The sequence below is a fragment of the Lutjanus erythropterus genome, chromosome 2 (genome assembly GCF_056507025.1).
Source record: "Lutjanus erythropterus isolate fLutEry1 chromosome 2, fLutEry1.hap2, whole genome shotgun sequence".
NCBI lineage: Eukaryota > Metazoa > Chordata > Actinopteri > Lutjaniformes > Lutjanidae > Lutjanus > Lutjanus erythropterus.
In genome coordinates this window covers 15,786,776-15,806,890 of record NC_139318.1, presented here as the reverse complement: position 1 = coordinate 15,806,890, position 20,115 = coordinate 15,786,776, and the positions used below count along the sequence as shown (strand labels likewise).

The window sequence follows — 20,115 nt, the reverse complement described above, 5'->3', positions numbered from 1 at the left end:
TAGTTTGAGGGGGAGAAGGGGGATTATCATTGGTTGGCCACAGTCAGTGTAAACGCACCACAACCCGCTTGGAGGCACATTGGGCGCACTTTGACCCGACTGTGGAAACGAGATGCTCCATCTTGGGTGCAACTTGGCACAGTATGGCATGTTATAACCTGTACTGGATATGCAAATCAATGCAGCATGGTTTTACTTGGTGCAGCAATGGGAAAACCCTGCAGGTGGTCCAGCGGTTCTAGTAATCTTAACCCTAACCCCACTTGACACTTGTCAACAGCAAACATCTTCAAGATTAATCCTAGTACCTACAGGGTTTTGCATAACCGGACCATCCTATACTGTGAAACAGAATTTCTTTCTCCCATGTCGGTTGGACTTTTGGATCTGTGTAAAAATGATCCTGGTAATCCCCTGTGACACACTCAGGACGAGGGTTTGGAGTTTTGCCACAGTAGAGCTGAGGCTTTGGAATAATCTGCCTCCTTATTTGAGTTTGGCTGAATTCTTAGGGTGCACACAGATTGAACACAAAGCAAATTTACACTGACTGTTTTCGTGTAAAAGTTTTTAGACAGACTGATTTTAAGACGTACCACCAACCTCAGTCATGTCTCTTCTTTTTCCTTCTGGCTCTCTCTGTGCGTTCATGTAGTGATGTCATACAACCCAAGATTACCATGATGTTTTTTTCTTGGTGTTGAGATGTTTACAAGTCGAGCATCTTAACCACAATTCACGCAGCCTGGAGTGATATTTAATCTGTTCACGTCCCTTCGCATCTGTTCATATCTTTGCATTGGCTGTGTATGCATTCATGGTGCCACTGAATTTTGCATCTCATTAAATCTGAATGCATCATTAAGCATCAAGCAAGGATTTATTTGTTCTGTCCTATTTCATATAATTTCTTTTGTTGCTTCTTATCTTAAAACAGCTATTAGAACATCTTTGTGAAACACATTATAAAAAAAAAAATGTCACAACGTGTGATTACTTAATGCAAAATGCTATCCACTGAGCTCCTGCCCCCTTTTCCAGTGCCCTACTGAGCCATCGCCCTTTCGCTGCGGCACACTTGTCACTATATGGCTTGCAAACACACAAGAACTGTGGAGTGTGTGCCACCCCACATTAAATCACACACATCCGGCCATGTCGTCACACTCTGTAGCCCTTTGGCAAATTAAAGTCTAAACACAAACAGATTACCACAGAATACAAAATTTGACCTTATGATGGCTGGGAAATAATAAACACAAATATAGTTTATAGTTTTAGTTTCAATTTTACCAACATATGCATCTCCTTGCACCTTAAGATTGTTTTTCATCTAGATAGATAGATAGATAGATAGATAGATAGATAGATAGATAGATAGCAAACATTGTTTTCTGTCAGTCATGTTACTTAACTCTGACTACCTAAACAGTAACATACAACTATGTTACTCATCATACATTATGACTCAGGCCCAGTAATACTAATAGTAATAGTAATACTCTCACTGACAGAACTAAACTACATGCACATTTCTCTTCATGTTTATTGTAATGGGATTTTCTAGCCAAAATAATTCTGCCTGTGGAAGTTGTGTTCCCATGCTCTCCAAACATGATTATCTGCAAATGACTTCGTCTGCAGGCGGGAAAACAAGCCCAGATATCTTCTTACACCAGCAGGAATAATGTAAAGCAGAGCAGCAGCCAGTCTACATAAATGGTTGACGCAATCTAAGAAGCAAACGTATCAGCAGTCCCCTTTAATGTCTTTGTCCTACGAGGTAATTTATGCGTCGATTGTCAGCAGTGTGAAAACAATCAACGTGTCATTGCCGGCATGTTTGTGCAAGAGATTTCCTCATTCAGAGCTTCTCCCAAGGGTTTTTTCCAGGGATGGTGCAGAGACCGTGGCGCATGTGAAGGGCCAGTGGTGCCTTAAGCTGTGGACAGTTGTCTTTAATGGCTCATCTGTCTCTTGATGTGATGAATAATGTCCAGACATTTTAGTCCTCCCAACCTTGCGGGCTGAAGTCACCAGTCTGACCTCTGTCTCGCCTGCCAAGATGTGGGATATTGGAACGTTTATCATTGTGCAAGAGTGGTCATTTATTCTAGTTCCATTAAGAGTTAGTAGTGATATTTACGTGCAGTAACAGAACTTATAAACATTAGTTCTTCCAACTTGAAATGTTAAAGGAATCAGTTTTGTTTGTACGTTCACACCTTTTCTCACATACAACTGAATTAATATTGTTTGTATGACTAGAAATGTTTATTTGTTTTGTATCATTACAAAGTCACCTCAACTTGTCTTTTAAAATTCAGTTTACTTCAAATTTAAAGGGAGTGATTTTTGAACGCACAAATTTAAAACAAATAGTTTTATGATTAGATGTTTTCAAAGTAATTAAATGTAGAATCCATTAGTGATCGACAGATACAACAGCAGACTAACTGTACATGACAGGCCCGGACCACTCATAAATAATTATAATAATAATACGAGTGGTCCAAACAGTTTACGGTAAATTGTGTTTGAACCTCAGACAAAAATCAAAATATGAGAATGCGGAAAGTTGTCCTGAATCACTCGTAAAAAAATTCTGATTGGACGAGCGGTTCTTGCAAGAGGCCTGGTGTGTGTGGACACATTCAAGCCTAGAGGGGCGAGTATATGACACTCAGAGGTTAATCAACAGCGTTTACATACATGGAGGAGTGAACACCTGAATGAAAGAATCAAGGGTTTGCACTGTAACACACACACAGACACACACGAGCACACATCTTTTTCTTTCTCTCGGATCTCATCTATTATTGGTGACAACATACGCATTCCTTCAGTCGACAGACACTTCACTTCTGTCCCCATTCTTTATTGCAGAGGCTCATCGATACACAAGCACACACACACAGACACACACAAGCGGGCTCATAAATATTCAGTCTGTTACACCTTCAGAGACCTTAATGAGCTGTGGCTTTGCTGGTGGTTGGAGTGTGTGTATATCTGTCTGTGTGCTTGCAGCGTGGGTAGTGTCTGAGAGAGAAATGTCCTATGCCTTCAGGGACTGGTGAGCTGCTTGGAGATCCTCACACAAACACACACGCTTGTACTCACACACACATCCCCACTGTGAATTCATCGCTTTTGGAGGCAATCTAAAGCAGATACGTTCTGTAGCATAACCTGCTGCCAATAGGAAACTGTTCAAAATAAGAAAATAATAGTCAGTGTTAGAACAGTGGAAAAGTCCATCTTGATCCTGTTCTCTTCTGCAGGGATACATACTGTGCAAATATCAGTGACCTTTTATGGTAATCTCATGAGATCCAACTGGTTAGGTGAGTTGAGGTCAGTGGCATGAATACTTTAATGGTGGAAGAGGGCCTGCAGCTGTGGAAAAGGGCTTTGCCTTGGGTTCAGTCTTGACTTGAAGATGGCCATGAATTCGTCCAGCCTCTGTCTAATGTCCCACACCGCATCCATGACCCAAGCAGAACAACACCGAGGTGGTGAGATGGAATTATTGATGAGCCACATACAGTATTGTGTATGATTAAATCTTTATGTGTGTGTCCCTGTATTTGCACCATATGTTGCATTATGTATGGGTCATTCTCCACCACCACCTCACAGGAGAATTACTGGTGGTTTGAAGGGTTAAACAAATAAATATGATATACTTCCTCTTCCCTCAGCAAATTTTCTTCAACCTAGTTTTCATGTCTCAATCTGTGACTGTCATGTTCAATAATGTTACCATATGGCTCTCACAGTATGATCTAGAAAGCTGAGAAAATGGACCAGATCTCCAATATATGGTAACATACTGATCACACATGTTTCAGCTGCATTGTGAAAATAACTGAATATATTACAAGACAAAGCAGGCGTTCAGACTCAAAATAACCCTGCATTAAAACAACACAAGGGGCTTTGCTGGTGGGAAAGCTTCAGTTACCAGTGAGACATTGATATACAATCCCTGAGGTCCAGTCAGAGTGACATATTAGTGTATTTAAAGGTTTATCAGATGCCAGAACACTGCAGGCAGGATTGTACAACTTAACAACACAGCAAGATAAAACAAGTTTACTTTTGCTGACAACCAAGGCAGGTCATGATGGCCATGGCTGCAGTGCCTCCTTAGTTTGACCTTATGCCCCCCCCCCCCCAAAAAAAAAAATGACATGCCCTGCCCCAGCTGATTTTTCCAATTTCTCTCCTGCCTCTTTCCTGTCAATACAGCTCTAAGACATGAATGTCTTTTGTTGGGATTTTGATTGTACAACATCAAATAAAATGCTGCACTCATAACCATAAGTGGTGGATTAGATCTGGAGCCTGGTATGAACTGCTGGAAAGCCAGGCTATAATAATAATAATGATAATGATAATAATAATAATGAGAAACTTCAAAGTACGAAGTATTAGCATTTGAAAATAGTTAGAAACTTTCTTCTTTTCAAAGACTATTTTGAGAAAGTTCTGCATTAGTTTGAGATTCTAACTCATTATATTGTATGTTGCATACTATTAAGTATGACATGATTAGACTGATGTGACTTTCAGTGTCCCTGTACATAGCATTCACAAATTAGGAAAAACATGAAGAAATATAAAATCATCCTTAACCCTTAAGTTAAAGTCATTATTTTCATGGTCCATGCCCTCAAAAAATTGACAACGCCAAGAGCTAAGTCGCCTTGCCCCTAAAATAGTGAAATTCCAGGCCTGGTCACAACAATTCAAGTCAAACAGTACTAACACTTGGAATGTGTACCTGCACATATTTGATTAGCCGATGCAGCACCTTGCTAGATGACAGATGTTGTGGTTGCAGCTCTGTGAGGCTGCACATGGGCATATCTATGCTTTGAGGTAAATGCTAACAGGTTCAGAGTGACTGTGCTAACATGCTGATGTTTTACCACATTTACCATGTTCACTATGTTAGTTTAACGTTTAAGTAAGCTAACATTAATTGAGTCATTAGTTTTGCAGGAATTTTGTCATAAAAGAAAGTATTGGACAAATTAAAATTTTGACCTGCTGATGGCAGTGAATGAAACATTAAAGTGATCATCAGAGTCAGTAGGATTCATCCTCTGGGGAACATTAGTGTCTGTACAAAATGTCATGGCTCTCCATCCAATAGTTGTTGAGATATTTCAGTTTGGGCCATAGTGGTAGACCTTATGAACCATACAACAGGCCAACATTTTCATTAATAGAGCCATGTTCCTAGCATTGGCTTTATAATCGCACAGAAATTGTCCAGAAACCACTTGAAGTGCCTCTTATGTTATACTGTCTTTTTCTGTCCCCTCCTCAGGGCTTAGTGATAGAACGAATCGGGAGGAAGCCCCTCCTCATATTTGGTTTCTCTGCCATGGCCGGGTTCTTCAGCCTACTCACAGTGTTCCTCAATTTCCAGGTAAACCATTCTTCCTCCTCTTCACTGACCTCATTCTAGACACACTGTAAGTGAAAAGGTGTCACAGTACACTCAGGTGTTCAATACTGCAGCCCAGCTTTGTGAACAAAATGCCATTGGGATTCATAATTTAATGGAATGAGGTTGTTACACTTCTTCAGACTTCTTCTATTCTTCAGAATAGAATTTCGTCTTCTGAAATATACACACATACAGTTTATAATTATATATAATAGGGATGCAACAACATATTGAATATCACAATATTGCAATAAAAATGTCTTGATTCCACATTGTTTTTGTGTTGCACTTGTACATAATTCAAGCATTCATTGCCAAAGATAATTCATGCCAATTTTCTTGTACATGCTTAGGTCATGGCTAGCTACTTTTATTATATTTTTGTTAAAGAATGGAAGCAGAAGCACTTTAAGTTAAAAAAAAAAAAAAAGAATAACAAAAATGCTGTACACATCAGATTATTTATTTAAAAGGGGACATTTTTTCAAGCTGTCATTTTTCTTGTTTTTTTAAATATAGCAATAAATACTTCATCATGGACTTTTTATCATGGTATTACTATACTTGTATTGTTGTGAGTTTCTGGTATTGTTGCATTCCTTTTTTTCTGACATTATTACAAAAAATATTGAAACCTCATTTTGCTCATCATTAAAAACTATCAATACCTTTCTTATTAAGCACTGATCAGCAGGATGTGCTCATGAACTTAATAGATTTTTTTTTTTGTGATGTTTGCTGTTTAAAGAAAAAAATATAGGATGGAGCTGTTAATTATGTATTTTCCCAGTTATATTTGGTGTAATATTCCTGCTGAGAGCTGTGTTGTAACTTGTGGTCACTGTGATGTCATCTCTCTCAATCTCTTATCACAGGACAATGTGTCATGGATGCCCTACCTCAGTTACATCTGTATCCTGGCTGTGATTGCATCCTTTTGCTCCGGGCCAGGTAAAACTGCTGACCTACATTACCAGCTTCTCCTTTTTTTTTTCTTTGTCCTCTTTCGTATTTCCCATTTTCTTTTTACAATCCTCCTGTGTGCTCCACTTCACTCAAAACTGCACTTAAAAGAGATTGAATAAATACTCGTCAGATTCTTAGCAGATTTCCTCATTCATATTTGGCTATAATTCAGAGAAGTACTTGTTGAATAATCAATGTGAGTGACCAAACTCTGGTCCTCACTTTTTAAAACTGATGCTGTACTTTCAGGACTTATATTTCTTGGAATAATCAGCCAACTAGTGTGTTAGTAATTAGAATCGCAGTAGAAGGTGCTGTCATATATTAGCATATTAAAGAGGAGCCATACAGTATGTATAAGGCATGGCTCTGCAAATGCACAGGGAACAATGTGAGTGTGCACAGTTGGTCTTGGTGGGAGGTCGACTTTGAGTTTCAAGGTGAGGCTGTCGCTGTCACCACACATATACATCCCTCCTGAATAATAATGTCTCCAGGGAGCGGTGATCCAGCAAAGTGCCTCAGTGTATCAGGGTGAGATGAGAACAGCAGAATAGTTGAAAGTGTGGAAAAATTGAGCACATGTGAGTTTCCAAACCTGGAGACCATGTTCTTTAATAAAGAGATGAAAAAGGAGACATAAAAAGGTGAAACAGTCGCGCACACAGCTGCAGGCTGCACAGCGCTGCCACTGTCCTCTATTATTGTATAACATCTCCTCTGCAGCTTTTGATAGTTCAGTGCCTTGCTCAGGTGTGCTTGTGTGGTAATTGTCGAGGGAAGAGATATCCTTTCTCATTTCTTTCCATCATACAGCAATGATTTATGGCCTATTGAAACAAATGAAGCGCCTCACTTCTAAGGAATGGTAAATGACTGGGAGGGAAAAAAAAGAAAATTCACATGAGGGATGACCCCGGCAGTGCTTTGAGCTTGTGAGTGGATAAACGAGGAGCCACCCTTCCTCTCAAGTCATTTCACCATGGAAACCGTGGCCCAGATATTTCAAAGTTTGACGAAAACACAGTGATTATGTGGCTCTGTGATGGTGAAGGGTTATTCTTGGGTTGCACTTTATTTATCAATAAACTAATAAGATGCAACAAGCCAGACTTTGTATCAAATTAGACAAAAACTAGAAATATATGTTCTTTATCAGACAGTATTACACCATTTATTAGACTTTATTAGAGGGGTGCTATAAACTAAAATTTATTTATTTTCCACAGTTAGACCCTCATTAGACTTTATAATTAGAGGTTAATTACAGGAACATTACAACAGAAGTGCACTGTAAAGTGAAACCACATATCTGCTGACACAACTTTCTTGGCTGGTCCCAGTCAACTGACAGAGTAACCAAGACTGTTGACTACTTCTCTGATCAAATCATACTTATTTGCCCTACAGTATTACAATAAGTCCGTACAGTCATAGAAAAATTATTCATCTTCCTCTATAATTTTGACCTTTACTTAGTAGATCTGGTTCATATATTGTTTTTAAATGGGGGAAGTAGCAGATATGTGTTTACAGTACAGGTATGTTGTAATGTGTCCCTAATTACCCTCTAAGAAAGTATGAAAGTTACATCTTATTATACATCTTAAACTAAAGTATGACTGATTTTTGTTTTTGATATGATGTATTGAAGGGGCATAGCTGCAGTATATTTGTAATAGTGCTTAGTCTTTGCTTATTAAATCAGACGCTCTTTCATCTGGAACTTTTCATTTTTGCCTACCTCCTCATCCTGAAACAATATGACGATGTCTGTGTTTAACTACAAATAGCCAGAGATACAGCCTGTCAATATTGTTTGAGATTAGACATGTTGTGATACAGATCTCTGTAAACGACCAATGGCCTGTAACAATGTTTAGAGAAGGCAATTCCACTTTACAACTGCCAATAAATTGCACACTTTTATGTATCCAGAGGAGCCAAGATATACAGTATACTAGTCAGTCAGGTTTTGTACCACTCAATAAATATTCATACCTTGCTTTTATTTTAATTAGGGCAGCTACAATATGTATGCAAGCTTTAATTTAGTGATGTGCTTACTAAACTGTTAGAAACATATTACCACTTACTTAAATAATAACTGTTATTACGCATATATCTCTCACAAAGTGCAAAAGTATTTACTTTCTGAGACCAATAATGGTCATAATAATAGTGTGGCAGTGTGTTCTGTGTTATGAACATCTTGTGGACGATGACAGCATGTTTGTGTGTCAGAGGTGCAGAGGCTGGTCTGTGTGAATCCTCTCTTTATTTGGGACTAGATGAGTGGTTTTGTAACCGAGATGCAATGCCCCTCATTAAGCTGCAGTATGAGCCTGGTGTGGATGGGAAATCAAACACCTGGGTGAAACAATGTTTGAGCAGCAGCATGCAATGAAATAAACTTCAGAGTGCAAAGAAGTAGGATCATAAATTATTGTAAGTCTTAGGGCACACTGAGGACTTGAAGACTGCTCCAGTCTTTACAATGTGTCATTACAACCCACACATCAATATTCTCTCTTTCTTTCTTTCTTTCCTTCCTTCATTCTTTCTTCTTCTTCTATCCAGCAGCCAATAAAACCATTTTAGCTAACTCATCTGTTAGGGTTTGGGTTTTGATGTTTCTGTCACCCTCCAACCACAAACTTGCTTCATCTCTCTGGCCCACGTGTCCAGACGTAGCCTTACCACACCAAACACCTGACTGAGCCTGTAATCAGCCCTGTGTCTGCACAGCTGCTCCTTCAAGTTGATTGCTTATGTTCCCTAGTTGCTGTAGTGTTCCATCATCATCTTCTACCTGTATTCCAGCTCTGACTACCTGTTGTAGAACTCAGCCTGATGATTTTCTAAGTTTCCCTGATCCTGCCCACCGTTCGATGGCCTGGTTATAAAAGTAATTTGCCTTTTTCTGCACTTACCGTTTCTCTGGTGTCTGCATTTGCCTGTCCATGTGGTTTTTCATGTAATACAAGACACAAGACAGAAAATGCCATGTCTGAGCATTTCTTGCTTTGAAACTGCAGTGAGCAAAGGAACTCTTGAAATTTTGGATTCAGACAGGCAGGGTGTATTAGGTCAAGGACCCAATGAGCCAATCATGTTAATTGAGGTGGTGGTGCTATAGTGACAAGGGTCAGGAGAAGCAGAGTGTAGCAAATAAAACAGGAGAAGCGAGTTGCAGTTACGTATCAAGAAAGCTACACTAGTTTAATTACTGTGGCAGAAACATGTTGTTTTGGGCTTCAATCGAACAAAAGAAGATACAGTGAGCCTAGCAACACTTGAGCCACTTGTGCGTAACTCATGTGTGTCCAGGACGAAGCTGAGACACGCAGCCGACAGACAGCGGGTGAGAGCTGGGGAACATTCAGGGAGAGGGCTGGGGACAGACCGGATCTTGTGGAGGAGGAGACACTGGAGAGTCACACTGATTTTGCTCTGATGCAGACTCTTTTACTGGCAGGAGCGATTCAGAGTTTATGTTTCAAACTTTTGGGATTAAAATGTGGATTTGTTTTCACGCTCGCTTGTTTACCCCATCTGCAGCAGCAAGACACAGAGGAGCTCACCTTGTGTGGCAGTTTACTGTACGCTGTTTCTTTTCTCTGTCCATGTTGACTCCTGACTGAGTGATGTGAGTGACTTGAACATAGAGAGAGGAGGAAGAGGTGGGAAGTACTACAGATACTGCAGGCTCTGCAGACGAGCTGTGTAGGCGTGGGAGTAGGTTGTGGGGGTGGGGCGCATGGAGAAGGCGGAGACTGTTTGAATATTCATGAACCCTGACACACTAAATGAAGGCAGAGCACAGCAAAACAGCCTATTTAAAGGTCAAGTGTAAGAGCCAGTAGATCCCAGTGTAAGATTTACAGGGATCTATTGGCAGAATATTGCAGAAATTGAATATAATATTGATAATTATGTTTTCATTAGTCAATCCAACACACTGGTCCTTTAAAAATAGTTTTGCAAAAGAGCCCATGATAACTACCGGTTACTAGTTACTAGCAAATTATTTGTCTAAATTTGGAAAATGGTTATATCACATGGTACTCACAATGATAAGTACACTGCATAGATATATGTATATATGTACTATTTACATTAATGTATAATGCACTGTATTCTCTGAAGCAACAAATTTTCTCCATTGTGTCTTTGAATTGCAGAGGCTGGTTTGCTCTGAATGCCTGTTTCCACTGTACATCATGCATTATGCGTATTATACATTACGACCCCATTGAGATCTGCTTTTGTCAAATGTCCTCTGAAGCTTCACACTGAGGTGAAGTAGGTATCAGGTAGTGGGTCTTTATCAGTTTCCCTGACAGCAGTGTTCCAGAAATTAAAATTCTGAAGGACACACAGCCAGTTTGGCAATAGTTTTAATTCATTGTATCTCAGGTCCTCTCCTTGATGAGAAAAACCAACCTGTGGTCATTTTTTCTCCTCTAACACAATTTGGCAGACATACTGACGGCCTTTGGACTTGTGACTGGTCGCTCTGTCACCTACTGAGATGATTACAGGCTGGAGTGAAACAAGCTAGATTAAAATCTTGATGCTGAATAGTGTAATTTGCTGCAAATTGTTGCCCTCTGCAGCTTCAAGGTCCGCAGCAAAGATTGGGAAGTTGTTTTGGGTTGTGTGAAAGCCCGTTGCTCATTGGAATCAGCCACTGGTAAAGTGAAACAATGCACCAGCTTGTGTCTCAGTTTGATACCACAGGGCTTTTGCTTGACTTTAATGCAGGAATAAACAAACATTAAGTAAAATGTGGAGCATTAAGTGGTTGTGTTTATATGGTCTTTATAAGATTTGGCCACTGAACAGTAATGTGTCAGTTTACTCCTCGACACAGATATGTAGTATGTAATTGATTTATTGATTAAATTTAGGCCTTAAAGGATCAGTTTCTAACTGAACAGACAGCTCTCAGGTCAGCTGTGACTTGAATATAAGAAAGTATGTCTACTAAAACAGAGCAAGGTTGCAAAAGTTAAAGGGACTATTGAAGTTGGGTGATAGTTAGTGTATTACCTACAGTAGATGCACACCCTCACTTTGGAGAGGCAGAGACAAGTCCTAGTGTAGGAAGCTAGGAGTCAGCAACAAATTGTATTTTAGCCACCCAGAAAAAAATCGATATCAATTGAAGTGTAAACTATATTTAAAATATTTCCACTACTTTACCGTGCAGTCAGACAGCCTGTTTCAAGGGAGGTCCTTATACAAGCCAATTATTGTGTGACTTTGGTAAGTCTGAACTAAACTTTTAAAACAAAATGACACAGTAACACAGGGAAAATGAATGATTTTGCCCATGGACTCTGGTTGGCTTTGAGAGAGTGATACTTGTCTTAACTGCATTTTTCCATCTGAAAAGGCTGTCTGGCTGCAAGGTAAAGTTGTGAAACTGCTATGAATACAGCCTTTACTTGAACTGATAAACATGATATTTTTTAGACGGGCGTCTTTTTCATTGGTTAAAATACATTTTGCTGTTGACCCTGTCCACAGCAGTAGATTGCTTAGCTTCCTATGCAGGGACTCCTCTCTGCTTCCCCAAAGGAGAGGACTGGAATCCATGACAGTGACTATCAATAAGCATCTCATACAACCGGCCTTCAAATAATCAAAACACTTTGCATGTGGAGTTGTTTCTTACGATCAAAGCGTCTACTCAAAGCATTCCTCACCCTCCTCTCAACACTCTTGAAAGTGTGTTAAGTGTCGGGGGTGAACAGCTGTAAAACACCTGTCATCTTTGAAATCACACATTTTGACAGAGGCAGCATCTCCACCTGCCATGTCTGATTAAAATCTCTGCATATCTGATTAATACCTGCTCTGCCTACTTATTATCACCGACTGTTAAGGATGTTTCAGGGTCTTTCTTTTCCCTTCTGTTCTGTCTGTGTGCGGAGCTGATTGTGAACATGAGTTGCTGCAGATATGCTTATTACTGTTGTGATGCCTGGGAGGTAAAAAGGGGAAAACCTACAAATCCCAGAAGGCCAGTGCAACAGGTGACCAGGTGAGATATCACCTCCTGCCATTCATTTGGTGGGCTGGCTGATTTGATAATTGAACACAGCCGGCTGGAATGTGGAGCCTTGAGAGATTACATAACACAAACTCCATGGAAGGAAGCATGTTTTCGCTTGACGTTGTAATGACGCGGCAGTTGATGAAACCACAGCCGTGGGACTCCAGCCGACCTTGCACGATGGACACACACACACCTCTCTCCACCACAAACAACCTTTTGAACACCTCTTACAACAACTAGGCTGGTTGCTCACGGGACTTGGGTTGCACCCTTCAGACCACAAAGAAAAGACAGGCTCGCAGGGGACACGAACCAGCTCATGAAAGGAGTAACTGTAAGCACGGCTGCCGGCTCACCCTCCTCTGTTTCATATCAGCTGTGCTTCTTTTTTGTGTCTTTTCTCATTCTACCACAGCAGTGGTAAATTCCTACCATGTGCTCGTTGTGGCTGTGGTTTAACATTGACACATGATTAGGGCCGAAACGATTCCTCAAGTAACTCAATTACTAAGAAGCCTCGAGACAAATTATTTGCCTAGAGGCTTCATTTATATCTGGACTGTAGAGCGCACTGTGTTTTGTACATCAGATGGGTACTGAAACTTGGTATTAAAAGGGCCTGTTGCTGAATATGCTCCGATATAATTTATCATCACACAGCTGCAGCGTCTCTCCTCTTTCAGCTCCTTCGTACACACATGTATGCACACACACACACACATGGAGCTTGGTCAGTGTGGTGAAATGAAACACGTGGCCAGAATTTCACCACTTTATTTCTACTTAATTTTTCACCTTATTTTACTGTTCTGGGACAAACTATCTTAATCTGCTCACCTTGCTCATCTCCCTCTCTTCTCCTCACACCCACACCCGTCTGCTCTCACCAGAGTTCGCCCTGCACCGCCCCCCTCCATTTCTCTCTCCTTGTCTGCGTCTGATCTTTGACATTCTTCAGCAGTAAGATGTTTTATAAAAACCTTGACTATGACTATGAAACCAACGTGACATCGACACCAACCAGCTGCACTGGTAAGATTATACAATTTATAAGTAGGCCAATATGTTAAACATCAGACTCTGTCTTTCTCTATCAGAAACTATCAGACCTTCAGCATCAGAGTGACGTCGATCACTCAGTCGATCATTAATCAATTGCGGGTGCTGTCATCCTCTCGGACTGCAGTACAGTTTTGCATGTACTTTCACATATGAAACCCTTTTGTTGTATAGATTGCGCCAGAAGAGTACAGTATATTTTCTCTGTTTCTGTGAATGTACAGTATACAGTATAGTAGCTTTTGAAGACATTTCAGGAGTTATCCCTAGTGTTATCCTATTATCCTCCCTTAACACACATTTGTGGCCACATATTACCTTTCTTTCAGTATGCAGTGCTTAATTTATCTTCAGAAGTACACATAACAGTTGTGGGATTAGAAAAAAAAAAAACACCTCAGGCTGGATGAGCTCTGTTGAAGGCCTCTGCACCTGAGGGTAATATCGCAGGCGGTGGCACCCGTCACCTGATGATGGATGATGCCAAGCCTGGGGAATGTGGGCAAACTATTCAGGTGGCGGAGCTGTTATTCAGATAATAGTGGAGTAAAATGCAACAAGATGTAAGGCAAAATGGAAAATAGACAAATCATAAAACTGCAGTCTAGTGAGATGTCTGATGAAATCCATAAGTCGTAATAAATTGGTTTTTCAGCCTCAATTTGTGGCTGTGACAAATGTTTTGAATTACAGGCTGCAATCAGAAGTTGGGCTGTTTGCTATTTGAGATAGTGTTTAGTGGAGTGTTAGTGAGAGTAAACCCCATAAAAATCCAGCACAGCACTCCAACAAATTACTGAGGTGAGAAAAAATCCATGTATCATAGGGTCAGCTATTAAAAATATAAAGGATAAAGCTGGGGAATTTTAGATTTTTATGATCAACAAAGCCTGGGACAACACAAAACCAGTAATAAATTAATCTTATTGTTTGTGGAGCCGTATTCCTCTGTGCTCCTGCACTAGCTATACTCAGTGTAATGAAAGAATATGAAGCCAAGATGAAAGTATACGGCTCTCTAAAGTGTTTTTTTAAGAGTTTATAGATGACTTTGGGTCCACTGCCCTGCAACCTGTTTTATATGAGGCTATGCAGCAATACTTGATGGGATAAATTAATTGATTTTTTTTCTCCCACAATATTGCATTTGAGCTTTGGAGCTTAAAAAAAAAATCAGCAATAGTGTGATATTGACATATATTAAAGGGATAGCTAGGACTTTTTGATGAGGAGTTACATAAGGTACTTATCTGTAGTTGGTGCTTTACCCACAGTAGATGGCAGTCAGCAAACTCCCAGTTAGGAGAAGCAGAAGGAGTGCCAGGAAGCTAAGCAATGTACTGCTGTGGCCAGGATCAGCAGAAATATTTATTTTTCCCACCTAAAAAAGGACCACTCTTACAATTTTACCTTGCAAAACACGGGAGTTGCAGGTCTACTGCTTTCTTGATCTGTTAGTTTGTGTCATTGTGGGACTTTGGTGTTTCAGAAAGATAGTTTGGACTCACCAATGCCACAAAATAACAAGCAAACTAACAGATCAAGGCAGTGGTAGACAGGCAACTCCATAACATATCATCCACATAAAATAACTGATTTTGCCAATGGAGTCTGTGAGAGAGTGATATTCGGCTTGTAACATGGCTGTTTCCTGTTGGAAAAGGCTTGCTACCAGCAAGATAAAACCGTGAAAGAACAAAATTTTTCATCAAATGACAAGTGTTACACACAGCTGGACGGCAGGGATTGAGAATGTTCTGTGGACATCCATTGTCACTCACATGAAAGGTACCCGAGGGGGGATGAGTTATTGATGCTCAAAACAGTATCAACTGTGTATAATCAAGTTCAGTTAACATATGAAAGTCACTGTCCGATGTTTTCTACTATAACAATAAAATTGCCTCAGCTGAAGAAACGTGCTATATTACATCTTCCCTGTTACTCCAAATATGTATTTTTCTCTTGTTAGGTAACACACAAACTACTGCTTGTGCTGTTTTTGACATGCACCACATATCTGACTTTTAATTGGCACAGGCAGCTACTGGGGCTCCAGGTGAGAAATGTTTATCAGTTTTTCACAGGCAGACAGATTCTCAGATTGTTTGAGTCAGATGATTGACAAGTGGGACTGCCGTCTGCTGAAGCAAATCCATTCTTCTGCCACACACCAGAGTGAGTGAGGAGCACCTATGGTGCAGATATATCTAGTTGAGGTTAATTGGACCTTTTCACTGCAAGATGCTGTAATAAGGGCTCACTCTATAGGTTCCTGAAGCTAAACATTTGTTCAGCTGTCACCATAGAGACAACCAAATAAATGCTTTGGAGATCGTACTTCAATGTTTTGGACTGAGGAAATACCATAGATACGTTGTTTTCGCTGAATAGTTCCATTCCTGTATGTCCATTTTCTGGATTTCTGTGGATCATGAGATTTCCAAAGTTTGTAAACAACATTTTAATTTGTTTAACATTAGGGCAGGTTATACTTGATACCTTTAAGGTATTAGCACTGCAACTAACAATTATTTCTTTATCGATTAGGGATGTAGCGATGCATCGTGAGACAGTTAAAAATCGATACAAATGTGTGATGACTGAAATCGGTTGAGATGACAAATAAATCGCAAAGCCATTTTTAAAGAGCAGAACGTGTAATCTACTTTCTTATCTGACTGTACCAGTCTGGCCCCACCCAGAGAGAAAAAGGTATGTGTGGATATATTGTGCGTAATTTTGTGCGCAATTTCTGTTTCCTACACCCACAGTAGTGTTAGCGGGATGGAGGAGTGAGGATGGGAGGAGGAGATGAAGATGAGGAGGAAGAGGAGAGGAAAGGAGACCGGTCAGCTGCTCTGTTGAGGTGGCTGGATCGGTTCACCTCTCCTCTCCACTGTACCATCTCTCTCCCCCACTCCTCAGCCAGCAGAGCTGCATAATAATGACGATGATAATAATGAATTATAAGATCCAACACATTTTCAAGGTGCTTCAGTGTAAAACATAACAGGTTACATATCTGCATGACATTTGCAGTTCATTTATTGTTTTACTTTTTAAAAGCGTTCATGTAAAATAAACTATTTCCGCATTAAGTTGTTTTGGAGACGTCCTGCTGTCTCCATATGTTGCGCACTCTTGTGCTTTCACTCTTTGAACCAGGATATCTGTCTCTTGGCTTTGAAAATCTTTTCTCTTTGTTTCCTCCTGGTAAATTTGCCGTCATGCTGCCATCGCTTGTGCTCCTGGCGCACCTGCTTGTTAAAAGTGATGAGAGGCGAGTCTCTGGACTGCTTATTGCATGTTCGGCCTAAACTCATTGGTGAATTAATGAGGGCACTTGGGCACATCTGATAGGTGTATCCCGTTGTGCACTGGTGGTACAAGGGGCAGGACAGGGCAGGATACCAATGCACCCCTGCAAGATGGCAAAAGTTGATTTGGACACACCTTGAATAAATTAAATCCATTGCACCTCGCGCTTTCCACTTGCACTTTAGATCAGTGTAAGATAGGACCCCCTGTATTCAAAAGTGACGAGGGCGAGAAGATCACAGACAAGACTCAGGCTGCGCTCAAATATTGCAAGAGAGTGAAGACCTACACAAGCAGCACAACCAACATGATGCAGCTTGTCACCTGGCAACATAGTGAGAAACTCAACTCAACACCACCTGAGCAAAGAAACTGTTAAAAGGACAATCCAAGCTGAGAGCACACTTTCAAACTAGGAACACATGCAAGCCTTAGTTTGTTAATTTGAAGAGATTTCAATTATTTGTGTTATTCATTTAGTTATATTAACGTGGGATTTGTTTTTAAAATTTTATTTTGATTTATTTTTTGTTATTAAAGATAAAATATAATTTCAGTTGCACTTTTAAGAAGAGGACATAAGGTTTTTTTTGCAGTTTGCAGTTTATTTATTTTTTATAATAAATAATCTTTAATTTGTTAAAGATAAGAGAAAATATATGTTGTATTTTATATATATTTAAATATGTATATATATGTATGTATGTATATATATATATATATGAATATTTTTCAGTCATAATTTTTCTGCAAGCTCATTCTGTTAAAAAAATCGTGAGAAAATCGTATTTTGAAGCCAGTATCAGAGATTGTATTGAATTGTGAGTTGAATGTATCATTATGTCCCTATTATCGATTATTCTGCAGATTATTTTCACAATTAATCGATTAATTAAAAAAAATGTCATAAAACTGTGAAAAAATGTTTACTAAAATAAATGACAAAGAAAAGCAGGAACTAAGAGGTTGGAACCAGTAAATGAAATTTTTGCAAAATGACCAAAACAATCAATTGATTGTCAAAGTAGTTGGCAATTAATTTTCTTTTGATCAACTAATCAATTAATGGATTAATCGTTGCAGCTCTATAAGGTATCAGCGGGAATAAGTCAGTACCAAGTTGTATTGAAACAGTATACCTGCATTGGATGTTTTTTGTATACAGATCTATGGTTTTTGGATATAATTGTAATTGGTGATACTGTAATTTTAAACATTTGCCAGCCCTAGTTATGGTTCAAAACAAATAAATCAAAACAGTTTTTGACTTGAACTCAAGCCAAATAATCTTCATTGTTTTCCTTCTTCTAGCAGGCTGACACTGTCATCTCATTAACTGTATCTCTTTCTTTCTGATTCAGCTGTCGAACGTGTCAGATTTTGATACTCTGTCAAACCAGAGAACACAACCCTCACCGCGCCTTTTTTTACAGCCTTTATTATACTGGTGCCTATATATGAAGACTAACAAGCTCAGACATAACAAACAAACTAACAAGACAAGATTCGACTGCATCGTATTGTCTGTTTCTGCGTTCTGCAGGGAGGCTGGGATGACAGGTGACATTTTGATGCTGTATACATTAGAACAGCTGGGGCTGCTGCTGTATGAGGGGCCACTCTGACTGAGGCAAGTCAGTAAATATTAACCTCCTGAGAATATTTTCCTACTGGTTTACCTATAGTCCTCAGATGGCTGTTTCTTCTACGCTGTCAATAAGTGAATAACTCCGGGCAGGTTGTCACTGTTCTCGTGTGTGACGGCAGAGTCGATACTTCCGCAAACGTACGCTGATGTGTTCATTAGTTTGGAACCAGCAGCTTTTTCCCATGGTGCTTCTTGAAGTGGCTGTGACATACTGTTTAGCATATGACTATTTAGAAATCAAACCACTTTAATTGAGCGTCTGTCCTAGCAAGGGTGCGACAGTAAACACCTGCAGTGACGGAGGTGAAATGAGTAACTGATGAAGTGCCTCTGCTCTGTTATACTTACCTTTATTTACGTCACCACACATTGAGAACACCAAAAACACTTAAGCGTTAATTTGTCTCCTCGTGTGTGTTGAGCCAGAGTTTTCACCTGCTCTGTCAGCAGTGGAGGAAGTCTGGCAGAGTGAGATCAACGCCACAGATACTGGGCACAGCGGCCGTCATCTCATCAGGGTGACGTGCTTTCACATCTGATCAGGATGGATGGTTGGTGTGTGCTGCTTTCACTGTTGAGTTAAGTTATATTAATTAATCTTGGTGAGTCACTTATCACATAAAACAGAGATTAGACTTTTGCTAAGGATGAAAATAAACATTTCACACCCACGTTGCCACCCCTCAAATCAAACACCTCAGTCTGCGTATTGTTATTTTGGTGGGTTTGTTGTGTAACTCGAGGAAGCCGAGTGTTGTTTTTCTGTCATATTTCATAGTTAATATTCCACTGGGAAATAAACCCAGCAAAGCTCACATTTGCCTTAATGTTACTTTGTGTATGGTACAGACTCATCTCTCCTCCTCCTTATTTCCACTTGTCTCTCTCCCTTTATGCCTTCCCTTCAGCAAGCCCACTAGAGATTAAATTTGGGTGGATCTAAAAAAAGTGAGCCTTCCTGTTCTGCAGCAAGAGAACAAGGGTGAGGGATCAATGGAAGCTGGAATCAAAGAGCCCTCACAGCCAAAAACTAAAGTGTTGTCACAAAATAAAACTTTTGTCACTTTGGGCAAATGACAGAATTGATCTCTAAAAAAGGAGCCACTAATAAAGTTCTTTAAAGGACTGACAGTCGTTGTCAGCAGTAGTGGTAAGACATTAATATGTAAAATTAACTTGTGCCTATCCTTTGAGCTCATTTATCCACAGAAGACCTACACACACTTCTTTATCAGTTAGGGCTGTTCTTCCTCTGTCTGATTCATTCATTTTCTGTAACCGCTTCTTCCCGGGGGGCTGGAGCGGGGGGCTGGAGCCTATCCCAGCTGACATTGGGCGAGACATCCTGGACAAGTTCCTCTGTCTGATTAAAATAATAAAAGTTTCAAAGGTAGAATATGCAGGATTTGTCGGTTGCTTTCTGTAAATGCATCATTCAAAGTTGGCTTCTCTTCCCCGGCACACTGAGAGAGAAAACTTGTGTTTTCATTGTAATTCCTTGATGAAAATGAGAAATAATACAAGATAAAAAAATGAAAATGAAAGATTCATTTGAGTTAGAGCATTTGTTTCCTGATATTCTATAGATAT

General features: G+C 39.8%; 1 protein-coding gene across 2 annotated transcripts in view; it reads left to right on the top strand.

Moving 5' to 3' along the window:
* slc2a9l2 (solute carrier family 2 member 9, like 2) overlaps positions 1–20,115 on the top strand; it is a 145,607-nt gene that overhangs the window by 76,049 nt on the left and 49,443 nt on the right. For both annotated transcript variants that reach the window (XM_084729580.1, XM_084729572.1), the window contains exons 10-11: positions 5,342–5,443; positions 6,340–6,415. In XM_084729580.1, the coding sequence (XP_084585706.1) occupies positions 5,342–5,443; positions 6,340–6,415 (178 nt within the window). The remainder of the gene's footprint in view (positions 1–5,341; positions 5,444–6,339; positions 6,416–20,115) is intronic.